Source organism: Parasteatoda tepidariorum, chromosome 3, assembly GCF_982258835.1.
Source record: "Parasteatoda tepidariorum strain Cologne lab strain chromosome 3, Ptep-v5.0, whole genome shotgun sequence".
Classification (NCBI taxonomy): Eukaryota; Metazoa; Arthropoda; class Arachnida; order Araneae; family Theridiidae; genus Parasteatoda; species Parasteatoda tepidariorum.
In genome coordinates this window covers 22010932-22023896 of record NC_141757.1, presented here as the reverse complement: position 1 = coordinate 22023896, position 12965 = coordinate 22010932, and the positions used below count along the sequence as shown (strand labels likewise).

Sequence of the window (12965 nt, the reverse complement as noted above, 5' to 3'; positions counted from 1 at the left end):
TCTATCCTGTCGTCCACGATGACAAATGCACTCACAAAATGCAACGAAAACATTCCCTTGCCCATAATCCTGCTTGGATTGGTGTTTGTCTTCAAGCGTTTTATGCAGTATCCATCAGTCCATCCATCTGATACAGCATAAAAGGTGATTGGTAAAATATATTTACCCTAGAAAAACTCGCGATACGCGATTTCATGCGCGAATGGCTCTTTTTTAAGCGTGTGTTGTTGTCGCCTTTTATGTATTTAGCAAATTGTGGGCCTCAAAGCTTTCTTTCAAAAATTGGAGGCATGCATGATTCAATTGGAGGCATGCATGATTCAATTGGAGGCATGCATGATTCAATTGGAGGCATGCATGATTCAATTGGAGGCATGCATAATTCAATTGGAGGCAAAGAAGGTTGGGAACAGCTGTTTTATCTCACCACATCTTTGATGGATTTTTTACTCTCACGTAAGGAAAATTTTTGATTAGTTTATCATTATTTTATGCCAGTGAACATATATGGTTGATCTCAGCAATCTGATATTTGATCTTTATCATTTCTCGCGATTTCTTTTTTAACATCAAGAGCTTTTATGATTCACCTCTTACTTTTACTTTATTTATTCTTTTTAACAGTTGTTGTCATTAAAGCATAGGGGGTGCGATTGCTCTTGTTTTCCAATGGCGCCATCTCTGACCAAGAATTTGACTTCTGCCTTACCCATACGTCAAACCCGTTTATCTTTTCACAGTTAAAAGAGCAATCTTGAAATTTCAGTTGTAGCATTTTGCTGCTATTAGTAACTAAAATTTATCTAATTCATTGAAATTTGTTCAGTTTAAAGCCTAAGAAGAAAAAGATGCATATATTTAATTAATAATGAAATCTTGATGAATCAAAAAATTTTAATTAATGCACACTATTAGGCAATATATTGTATGGCCATGTTAAGTTCTTTAAAAAATAAAAAATCTGTAACATGTTTAACTGCAGCATTTTTATTTTTATTCGATTTAGTTGTTTGAACATAACGTTACCATTTACGCGGCATCAGTATTAAAATAAAGTGTTAGAAGTTATGACGCATCAGCGTTAGCGTTCGAAGTTACGACATGAAAGGAAATCGTTAAAAATTAAATCGAATCTCGAAATAACATCAAAATGTTTAGTTTCTTGCTTCTAAAAACATAGTTTACTCGAGCATTGTTTATTAAATTTATTTTCTTCCAAATTTACATTTCTTCTCGAACTTGCATGAAATTTCCAGCAAGCAAAGTTTGCAACTTATGCGATGTTACGTAGTCCATCAAATTAAAGCCGAGTCTACTACCCGAATATTTTTCTTGAGGTTCTGTCTTGCTTTGTTTGTATATCAGGAAGGTATATCTGTGATAATGAGTATGATCTAAAGGAAAAATAAAAGGAGATAATTAATGTATTAATTTTAATTCTTTCTCAAGTCAGATTTTCAGGGTGTTATATAACCACCACTTTCTTTCAAATATGAAATCAAGTAAGTAAACATAATAGGAGTTAATTTATATGTTCACTTCAATTAACTAGGACTACGAATTTATATGTTCATCAATTATGCCTTTCATTTTTCAAAAATCAAATACTGTTCATATCAAATCATGTTTTATCGTTATTTTTAATTTAAGTCTACAATCAATATTTCTAGTGTTAAGTGAAAACGTCAATTCGTCATATTAAATTTTTTCATTGTTTTATTATTTCACAAGCAAACGGCTTGATTTTTTTTATGGCTACCACAATGTATTCGAATGAACTTCAATGTATGTCATAATTAAATATGTGCTAGTTAAAATATAGAAATTTAATTAGTGAAATATGTATCAATTTATGTTAATATTTATTTATGTCAACTTATGTATATATATGTCAAATTATGTTTATATTTATATATGTCAACTTAGATTTGATGAATCAGATATTCAAATGTTATATTTACTGAAGCAAAGTGCTTGTTTTTCTATTAGCTACCACATCGACTGCTAAACATGGGTGAAAGCGAGACGGAAAAGAAGAAAAGCTGGTAGTAAACCCATTTCAGTTTTAACATGTTTTCGGAAGGAGTTAAACTGTTCTCTTTTTCAATTATTCAGCTATATCTACTTTTCTATAAAGAAAGAAACTGTTTTTTATGTATGCTAAAATTGTAAAAAAATTACGGTAGTTACAGAAATTTAATGTTTCTTGAAAAAAAATGCTACAATGAAATGCCTTTCGTACCAGTTTTTGCTCTTTTCCGTCTCGCTGCTATATATAGGCTTTCAGCTCTGCTGCTAAATTCAAAATGTTATTACTATAAATTTTCTGTAAATTTCTAGATGCATGGGATAGAGGCCGCTAAGTGCCCCAGGTGCCCAATTTTTTTAAATAAAGTAAGTAAAAGTAATTTATATGTTACACAAATTAATATTAAGCGAGGATGAATATGTGTGGCCCAGACTTCCGGTTAAAATTTTATGACCATGATCGCTGTGCTAATGTATTGCACAATATGTAATGTGATGTAATGTTTGCAGCCGAAATTTGCTATTCCGTTAAAGGTTAATAGCTAGTAGTGCATTTAATCGAATTAAATGTACGTTGCAAGTATCAATATTAACATGCCATGGGGTGTCACCGGTGACCGGCACTGAGTTTGTTAGTAGCACCACGGGGATCACCGGTGGCCAGAGAAGCCAAGATTATTAGAAACACATAATTCGAGTATATTTTTAATATTATTATCGTTACTAAAATGGTTTGAAGAAATTAATGCAATATAGAACAGACAAAAATAGTTTTATTTATATACACAGAGATGTCAACTTGCTCCGGACAGCGAATAAATATTTTCATGTGGTAGTTTATCGTAATACCAAACCTCTTAAAAAACTAGCAAAATCTGCCTGCAAATTTAGTTTGTAGATATTTACCGTGTGGCTAGACGAGCAAACCATGTAATATTAGCGTGGCATTTAACGTGTTAAAAAAGAACATACTTGAGAAATGAATAATATCAAAAACTAGATGATTTAAAGTCGATTGTTTTATTTATATGATATTTACAATTTATTAAATAGTGCACGGACACTACAGGCGACAAAAACTGTAAAAAGTGGTGTTTAATAAATAGCAAAAATCTATTGAACGAGTTTAAAATTTGCAACTTCTTCTAGCGTATTTTCTTTAGTTTAGTATTGAAAGAGTATTTAAAAATTGTTTTCACTTTAAAGGTGAATAATCTGTCATGTAAGTCATAGTGGTAGTGGCATATATTACACGGTGGTTGTTACGATTAAATAGTTAAATAAATAAAGATTAATTGATTTTCTATCACTTCATGCATTTTTTATCGATTTACATTATTAGATTATCATTTATTTTTTCTTTGCTTTGTCAAAAAAATAAATGAATAGATTTCTCTTGAACATTGTAGATTGTCCCCATAAAGCGTGAAAAGATGAATGGTCAGTTCCTGTGTAAAACAATATATACCGCTGGACAGTTCTTCTTTAAATTTTACTTATACACTAGGCGTAATCATTATGGGGCTAAGACTCGAACTTAGGGCGAGTCAGCACATATTACAGACGTAACTTTTTAAGACATCTCTTCACATTCAGATCACTGAGCAATAAAGTGATTTTGAAGGGTCTAAATTCGCACAACGTCAGTTTAATATACCAGAATTATACAGGACTCGTGAAAATTAAAAAGAATAGTTTAATTTTAATGTGTTTTCAAAAAAGACTAAATTAAAAAATGGCAAATGGATGACGTCACATTACTAATTAATTTGGATACATGAATATTTTTTTTTGAAGAACAATTTTCGTGAAATAAATTTGATAAACGGAGTGAAATGCTATGTCCATTTTTTAAATAGCTATGACCATTTTATAGCCCACACATTGCAAAATATGTCCATGTCATCGTGAATGATCGAAATCAAGAGAATGTTGACTTTCACCGGTGAATATCAACAATCACAAAGTCGCTTCAGTGAATGCCCGAAATATTTGTTATATCCGATTTACTGATATTAATTTATTCGTTGATAATATTATATTTGTTCGATATTTTAATATCTGCTGAGAGTAGATAGGAGGAACATCAGTGCTCGAAGTACCAGTTAAATGCCTACTGGGCAGTGGCACTTAACCTTAGAAAAACAGAGCATACTGGGCAAATGTATACCTTGCAGTGGTACTGAACCTTAAAAAACATTGATGTCGGGCATAGCGGGTAAAGTCACTTAACTGGATCTAGTACATATTTCAGACATTTACCAAAGCGACTATGTGATTGTCATTTATCAACATACACCGGTGGGAGTTAACAACCACCAATTTCGGTCATTCACAATAACATCTATTTTCTTAAACACACATTTCGAGCTGTGTACAGGATAAAATCTCGCTGACTATATGATTTGATCACTTACCTCCGCCTTTCTCAGGATGTGGTTGCATATAATCTGTGTTTACAAATCCATAATTGATCGTGTTGCCAGGAATATTGACAACTACCCAGTGGCGAACAAAGGCGAGAGAATGGTTGAAAGGAGTTGGAGCATCAGGATCTGTTTGAAAAGTTTCACTTTGAGAAAATGGTATAATGTCAGAAATTTTACTTTCAAAATTACTTATGCGTGGTATATCAAAAGCATCGCCCTTAACGTACATTTTAACAATTTTTATCAAAAATGAAGTGAAAGGAATAAATAAAGAAACCGTTATCGAACATTGAAGAATCATCAGTGAGGTCAATCACATTAAAAGCGTTTTAATCGAATTGATTTACGTATAAATCTGAAAGGTGTTTTCCCCTTCTTTCAGCTCCATGATAGTCTTAAACGGTAGAGCGCAAAAGTTGGCAGGTAAATATCTCTGATGATATATCAGGTCATTTATTCGTAACTTGGAATTATTTAAAGTGATGGTCAACATTAATTCTAAGTTTAATGTTAAATCTCAAATTAAAAAAAAAAAAAAATTCATAATTTATGAGCATTTTCCGATTAAAATCCGATGGAGCTCAGAAGTCTACACAATGGTCAAGTAGAGGATGGCCCCTATCTGAAAAATCTTAAATAGGAGCGAAATGACACCTTTCAGTGCACAAAAAGCACACCAGCTACTTGCTGCAATTGCAGAAAAAATCACACCTCTAATTTCTCTGGGTGCGAGGCCCTCCCCAGCAGAAAGAAAATCCAGAAAAAAGCCCAGACTCCTGCATCTTCAGCTCACCGTCTTGTGATTCTCATGAAAGAATTGCAAGAGCTCATGAAAAATCAAGAAGTGCTTAGCCTACTACAAACTCTTCTAAAGGGGTCCTCCCCTCCACTCAACTGATGCTCCACTCCCACAATCCCTGCCTGACTCCAACAATGACTACTACCTGAACTTTTTAGTTCAGTACTTAGACTAATTTAGGACCTTTTATCTTTACGTCATCATAGTTTCGATGAATCGGTTAGAAGCGCTTCGCGCTTAATGCCGAGTTAACATCTATTTCCAGCATAAGTAATTACTAGTTCCTTGAAACCAGCTCTCCCGGTTTTTCTGGGAGAATTTTATGATTATGAAGTGAGATTTTGCCATGATATTTCATTCTTCATTTTAAAAATTGACTGGTTTATTATGATTACCATTCATATTTGCCAACTTTTCCTCATTTATGCTTAATGTGATAGTACAATTTCTACTTTCATGCTTCACTTTTGTTTTAATAAATTTAATTTAAATTAATTATAACTTCCACTCTGTTCAAATAAATTAAACATACAAGTATCAGACCTGCCTCATTTATTTAAATGTACAAACAATCCGATATTATTCAATATATAAAAAGAAATCGAATGAATTCGATGGCCCACGCGATTCGAATGAGTGTTGACAATGCAATGAAAAAGATATTACTTTTTAGATCCACTGGAACAAGAAAGCGGTGGAGGGAGCGGTTGAGATGGGCTGACTCGGAGGAGTCTGATTTTCTTGCAATTAATGAAAAGAATTGGAGATCAAAGATAAATCGGAAGTCGTTGTGGAGAAATCTTCAGAGGAAGGCATTGACCCAAATAAGGATGTCTGGCCAACTATGATGATGATGAACATAAAAATTAATCATTTTATTAAAAGTTAAGCTCTACGATAAAGAAAATATTCTTGGATCATATATAATGTCATCTTCATATACCTTTTGAATGTTGCATAAAGAGTGGTTTATAGTAATTGTAACTTGTTTATATAAATGATTTCTGAAAAAATGATATTTTATTCAATCAGTCCTGCGTGGATGTCTCATCGTACAAATTATAAAACTACATCGATACTTCGAAAGACTTAGTGACGGAATAACTTACCAATCATTAAAAGAGTGTAAAGCTCATTTTCATTCGCTGAGAAATCAACTTTGGGTGGATTAGATGTAAGATGTTGCTGTACTTTTGTTCCACATTCAACACTTATATCTTCATATTTGATCTATTTACAGTGAAAAATCCCAATTAATTACAATCTAAAACCTCAATTATTTTTTTTATCTCAAACTTTTCAATAGATAATGCGAGTATATATTGATTTGACAGTGGTTAAAGTTTTTATATACGCTGAAATCATTACATTATTTCCGAATTTGACCTTAATAAAGCATTTTTTATTTGAATTTTTTATATTAGAATATTTATATTTATTCCCTTTTTTCTTTAAAAAAATTGGAATGCTAAATTTAAGAAGAATTCTTTTTGAATGAATAATTATTTTGTAGTTTTCATTAATGCAAATATTGAATTTATTATAATATATCATTGACCTTGTTTTTTTTTTATTATTGCATCTAAACTGAATATTTAAAAGGCAAATTTTATGTATTCGTGTTACGCTTCTCGAACAAACACATTACGCCGTAATACTGTGTACCAGACTCAAGCAAACAGAAGCTTATGGGGTGAATGCTCCGCGTGTTCGGAATTCGTACTATGTGAAGAATAAAATAAAATTGATTTAATGGAAACATTCACATCAATCATCCCCATCAAAGAGTAATTTTATAATTGTAAAAAAAAAATAGCGTCCTCTTTATATATATATATATATATACGTGCGTGTATGAAATATGTAATAAAAGATACTGCACCAGAAAGAATTTTTCGTAAAAGAAAATAGCTTAAATATATTCACTTAGCCGTCAGAATAGAAATAGATGTCGATAAAAAAAATTTAAAAAAAAACTAAAACTTAAGTTTTTGGAACTATTTGTCCTCTACGAGAGAGTTAATATGTCAGTCAGACTGATAGCCTCATATCTCAACTCTCAATTTATTCTTCATACATTTATTTTTCAAACATTTTAAAAAGCCTCTTCCACATAGTACAGCCTCTTCAACATGGACCATGGGCTCGAGCCACGGGTGACGTAGTAATGGGCTCGTTCACGGCTCAGTACCATGTGGTCAGTGGCCCATGGATTGGGAACCACTGTTGTAAACGAAAATATTAATTTTACTTTAATAAGAAGCTATACAGAATTAAACAGAAAAGAAAAAAAAAACATTTTTAAAATGATACCTTTAATATTTCTTGTGGAGCTGTAGGAATGAATTTCGATACCAAACCAGATCTTATAAACTCCACGCTGCAAGACTCAGAAAAGACTGTGTATGGAAGTAGAACAAAAATAAGATAAATTTCAAGAACTACCATCTTTAAAAAAACAATCTTTCCTAAGAGTACGAAAAAAAAAGATAAAGAAAAGTTTACAATCAACTCTGATAATTAACTCTTAATCTGAACTCTAGATTTAATGCTTTTTTTTCTCCTTAGAAAGAACAATTTAACAGTACATTTTTATGCTTTAACACCCCATAAAATCTACAAAACAACTTACTTTTTTTGATGTCTCACCTGTTCTTGCTTTGAGTTTTTCGTAACCGAGTAGAAGAATCATGATGAAATCAGCAAAATGACATTCGTATTATTTCTGATACAGCTGTAAAAACGAGTTTTGTAGTGGTCGTGCATGACTTAAGACTTTAAAAGCTTGAAGTAAGAGTAATAATATTTAATAACATTTATCATGATTAACCCATTTATCACCAAAACCAATTGATCGCCAAATTAAATTAATTGTGAAACACTGAATATACAAGTTGTTTCAACATGAAGGTTAAAAATTTCAATGAGATATAAAAAACATCTATTTGTGGTACTTCTCACAGGGTATCTGCTACATTTTAGATATTCAAATCCATGACTAATTCCAAGTATTTTTCACGATTGAAAGAAGTTACCATTTTCTCCGACGAAAACACAACAATAAATTTAAAAAAGCATTATAGTAACATTAATTAAAATCATAGGTATAACCAAAACTGTTAAACCCTGCATCCTCATATATTTACAAATTTTAAAAACAGAGTAAAGAAAAATACAAAAGCAAATCATTTCTTTTTTTCTGAAGAATTATTTCTAGATACTTTTCTTGTTCATCGGAAAGGAAAGTAATACTTTTGATTTTTCTGCACTCATTTCGGAATAAAAAAAATTCGCCAATGACTGGCTTGCTTCAACTAGAATTTTAAATTGATAAAATAAAAAATAATAAAAATTATGAAACAGAAGTTTAAAGGATAATCCGCTCCAGAAATGTTTTTTCTTTCATTTTTTTAAACCGAATTTTTAAAGAACATACTAAAAATATTTTATATTTCAATAAACTAGGACTGTGAGTGGAGATTTTGTTAGAAATTCAGATATTCGGAACACCATGAAATCGGGGGGGGGGGGTATTCCATTTTAAAAATGAGATTTTTCGGCGACCTAAATCCATGATTTTCTTTTAAAAAAATAGTTAAAATCATGACAAATTTTGTTCAATACCAAAATTCATGACTTTCCAGGTGCGCCGTGTTTTCTGTTAGTCAGCATGTGAAAAATTGCCAAAAAAATATATTTTTTAAATTTGATTTAATTTTCATACCTTTAAAAACTAAATAAAATACGAAATATTAAAAAAAGACTTTTTGGCAATCTTTCACTTGCGCTCAGCTAACCAAAAAGTATTAATAATTTTATGTTTAAAGTGCAAGAGAAATTGCTGTGATTTAAATAAAAGATTTTGTAAAGCACGTTTGAAAAGAAATTTTGCACCGTGTAACCAATACGGAAACTAACATTCCAATTAAAATGTTTCTTACAATTTCAATTTTCACTAAATAATTTTTTAAGATAGCATTTATCAAATTTTTAATATTTTCTTGAAATAATATTTAATTAATAATATATCTGACTCGAGAAAAAGCGATAAAGAAAATCATACATTTTCCTTAAAATAAATACGTATGACAAGGAAAATGAAAGTAGAAATGTAGGATTTGCTACTTCTGTTTAAAGAAATAGATAATTTATTCTCGTCAAGTTTAAAAGTTAATAACGAAGTTTATCAAAAACTTTTTAACAGAAAAACTAAAATGTATAATGTGCACAATGGTTTTTGCATCACTTTAACCCATATTCTAATTGTAGACATGTTATTGCTGAAACTGAAGATTATTTTTAAAATATTGTTTTATATTTTCTTAGCAGCGCCACCATCTACTGAATTTTTTTTTAAATTGTGGGAAAATAAATTCTTTAGTTTCCTAAGCAAAACGTAAAAAAAGGGTGCGCTACTGAAAGGGTACGTACGTTCTAGTTCAGGGCTGGCGAACCAATGGAACCTTAAAAAGATATTTATTCCAGATTTCCTTGGATCAGGGGTGATTGTGAGCCCAAGTCAAAATTCTGGAAAATTTCTTGAGTAAAAAAAAAAACAAGTTTAAATCGAAAAAAATTTAAACAAGGTTTTTTTCCTTTTTCTCAATATTTATAAGTTTACTTAAAATATATTTAAAATTTTACACATCTATGTCGACCTGGATAAGTAATTGAAATTTAGGAATGTCTTTCTTTCTTGAGTTTATGATTAAAATAACTATTTACTGATAAAAAATTAATATTAATCTTGAATATAAGTTTATAAAGTATCTGGCTCTCTCTTTTCCGGAAACTTCCGGATCACGGTTAGCAAAAAATTCGGATTTTTTCCGGAGTACAATCAGCCCCGTTGGATAATAAACCTGTATCAATGTTTTTCGCCTTCCTCTAATTCTTCTAATTTCAATAAAGTTCTCTTTAAACATTATTTACGATTCTTATCTATATACAGTAAGAATTCATTATAACGACAATTTATTAATACCACACGAAAATGTCATTATAGCAGCTTGTCATTAAAGGTAAATAAATACATTCATTGTTAAAATAGCAATAACAATTCTAAAAAATTAAATAAACATATTTACTTGTTTTGAAAATGTCATTATAGCAGCTTGTCATTAAAGGCAAATAAATACATTCATTGTTAAAGAATAGCAATAACAATTTTAAAAAATTAAATAAATATATTTACTTGTTTTAATTCGAACAACTATTTTGATTTAAAATACATATCTGGAGTAGATGGCTTTTAACTGCAAATTGTGGACTGAATTAAAAAGTTCTTTACTTCATGTGGAAATTTCTACAACAGGAATGAATTAGCAGCAAGTATACAAATCGCTACAAGTTTTCTCAAGAATAAAACGAAAAGGAGTGAAATACCTTTTGACGTCATTTTAAATTTTATTTTATGACCTTCGTTGAACAGTCGACCCAATTTTTCCGGTTTACGACTACTAATGTTCAACTCCGTAGCCTTGTAATTTTGAACCCAATTCAGAATACAAGGGAACTCCTGGATCAAGTATTGGAAGAAATTAGCCTTCATGGAGGACTTTTTGATGGAACTAATCTGCATTTGGTTACATAGAGAGGAAGAACACGAGAACCTCCCACTGCTGACGGCAAGGGGACTCTAACCCATGATCCATCTACCACTGAAGGATATTTCACGTCGGCACTGTGGTCGGTGCCAACCGGATGCAGAATTCGTGTCGACCAGTCACAGCTGGGATTCGAATCTGGTTCACCTCATTGGAAGGCGAACGCTCTATCTCCTGAGTGACGTCATTGATAAATGTCATAATGTTGATTTTAATAGTAAGTTGTCATGAAGAAAAATAAGAGGGCATGATAGTCATGTGTGGTTAACAAAAGGTGCATTCTTTTAAGATGCATGATAAGTTTTCTAAACAATTGCCACTTGTTAGGACGAAGATAAAAAGCATGTAAAGTGAGAACATGCAATTCACCTAAGAATAATTTTTACAAAATGAATTTCATTTCAAATTATGAAAACTCAATCTTTTTTTAGGAAAAAAAAAATACTTTCTAATAAATAAATCAGGATATCTATAAAGACATGAATATATTTTTGTTTCACTGTTAGGAGTAATGACTTTTGTAAATCAGGCGTAACATTCCTTTAATTTATAATGGAATTTGCAATTTTATTAGAAACTAAAATATATATTTATAAATATACATATGAAAAAATAATTTGTAAAATCATAGTAATAGAAAGTGCCAAAAAAAGACAATACCTTGACAAGATAACCACAAATACTCTCAATAAAAAATCTGTGATATTTTTAACCTAGTTTTATCCAAATTTGTTGATTTCTGTAACCAATGGCATAAATTGAATTAATTTTTCGGTTATGTCTAATTCTTAAACATAAAATATCTAATTAGTTAGGAGTAATGACTTTTATAAATTAGATATAACATTCCTTTAACTTATAATGGAATTTGTAACTTTATAAGAAACAAAAGTATATATTTATAAATATACATATGAAAAAATAATTCGTAAAAATCATAGTATTAGAAAGTGCCAAAAAAAAAAGACAATACCCTGACAAGATAACCGCAAATACAGAAAATAAAAAATCTGATGTTTTCAACCTGGATTTATCTAATTTTGTTGATTTTTGTAACCCATGGCATAAATTTTACTATCAATTTTTCGGTTATGCCTTCTTTCGATTATGGTGTTTGTGCTGAATTGTTACCCACCTGAACTTTAGACCCAAACTAATTGATTTCTCCTGACATCTTGGATATTTTAATTAAATTCCTTGACATTTCCCTGATTTCGTTATTTGTGCTGAACTGTTGTCTACATGAGATGAAAGAACCCGATTGAGAGAAAAAGATGATTCTGCATAAAAAAAAAGTAAATTTTCAAGTGAAAAACATTATCAGTGAGATATTCACATTTTTAAAAAGTTCTTCTAACCCTTCATATTTTAAACTTTGCATATCATAATACCATTGCAATTAAAAAAAATAATAAATAAAATAGTTTTTTTTAAGAAGCATAAGAAAATTCATAGCCAAAGATCTGGCAAATTTAACTAAAGAAACTTTGCATATCATAATGCCATTCCATTTAAAAAAGAAAGTTCTTTTCTTATTTTTATTTTTTTAAAAAAAGCATGAGAAAATTCATAGCCAAAGATCTAATTAATGAAACTTTTTTCAATGAATGGATTTACAATGAAATTTTGAGCCATACTATTTTCTGCATTCAAACTTCTTTCCATACAATAAAACAAAAATACATTAAAGTGTATGCAAAACTAAAAGTCAGATCTCTTAAAAATAGATAAAACCAATTCAAACCTAATTAAGTCCTCGAATCTAAAGAAAAGTTTGCAAGCAAGTTAAACAACTATAAAGTTTTGTTTACAAATTGGAAAAAAGTATGAGAAAATTAGAAATATAAAATAAAAAAAATTTATAGTATTTAAAATATATGAATTTATTGATGAAACTTTAAAACTATTGAAGTTAAAATTTATAGTAGTTGGGATTTTTTGGGCACAGAATTCTCATACTTAAGAACAAGAAAAAAAGTAAGAAATATACAAAATTTTCAAGCATAAAGAAAAAATGTAGAACACTTGCGATATCAGTAGCTATAGGACAATGCTTTTTTTTTTTTAAATATAAAAATTTCTAATTATTAAAAATTCACAAAC

The 12965-nt window shown here is 30.2% G+C and overlaps 1 protein-coding gene across 1 annotated transcript; it reads right to left on the bottom strand.

Moving 5' to 3' along the window:
• Positions 1 to 1190: 1190 nt before the first annotated feature.
• On the bottom strand, positions 1191 to 7886 carry LOC107451472 (protein D2). Its single transcript, XM_016067579.4, has 4 exons — positions 7570 to 7886; positions 6366 to 6486; positions 4446 to 4583; positions 1191 to 1394 (listed from the first exon to the last, which is right to left on the bottom strand). The coding sequence occupies exons 1-4, from the start codon at positions 7702 to 7704 to the stop codon at positions 1222 to 1224; spliced, it is 567 nt and encodes a 188-aa protein (XP_015923065.1). The 5' UTR covers positions 7705 to 7886; the 3' UTR covers positions 1191 to 1221.
• Between the last annotated feature and the right edge of the window lie 5079 nt (positions 7887 to 12965).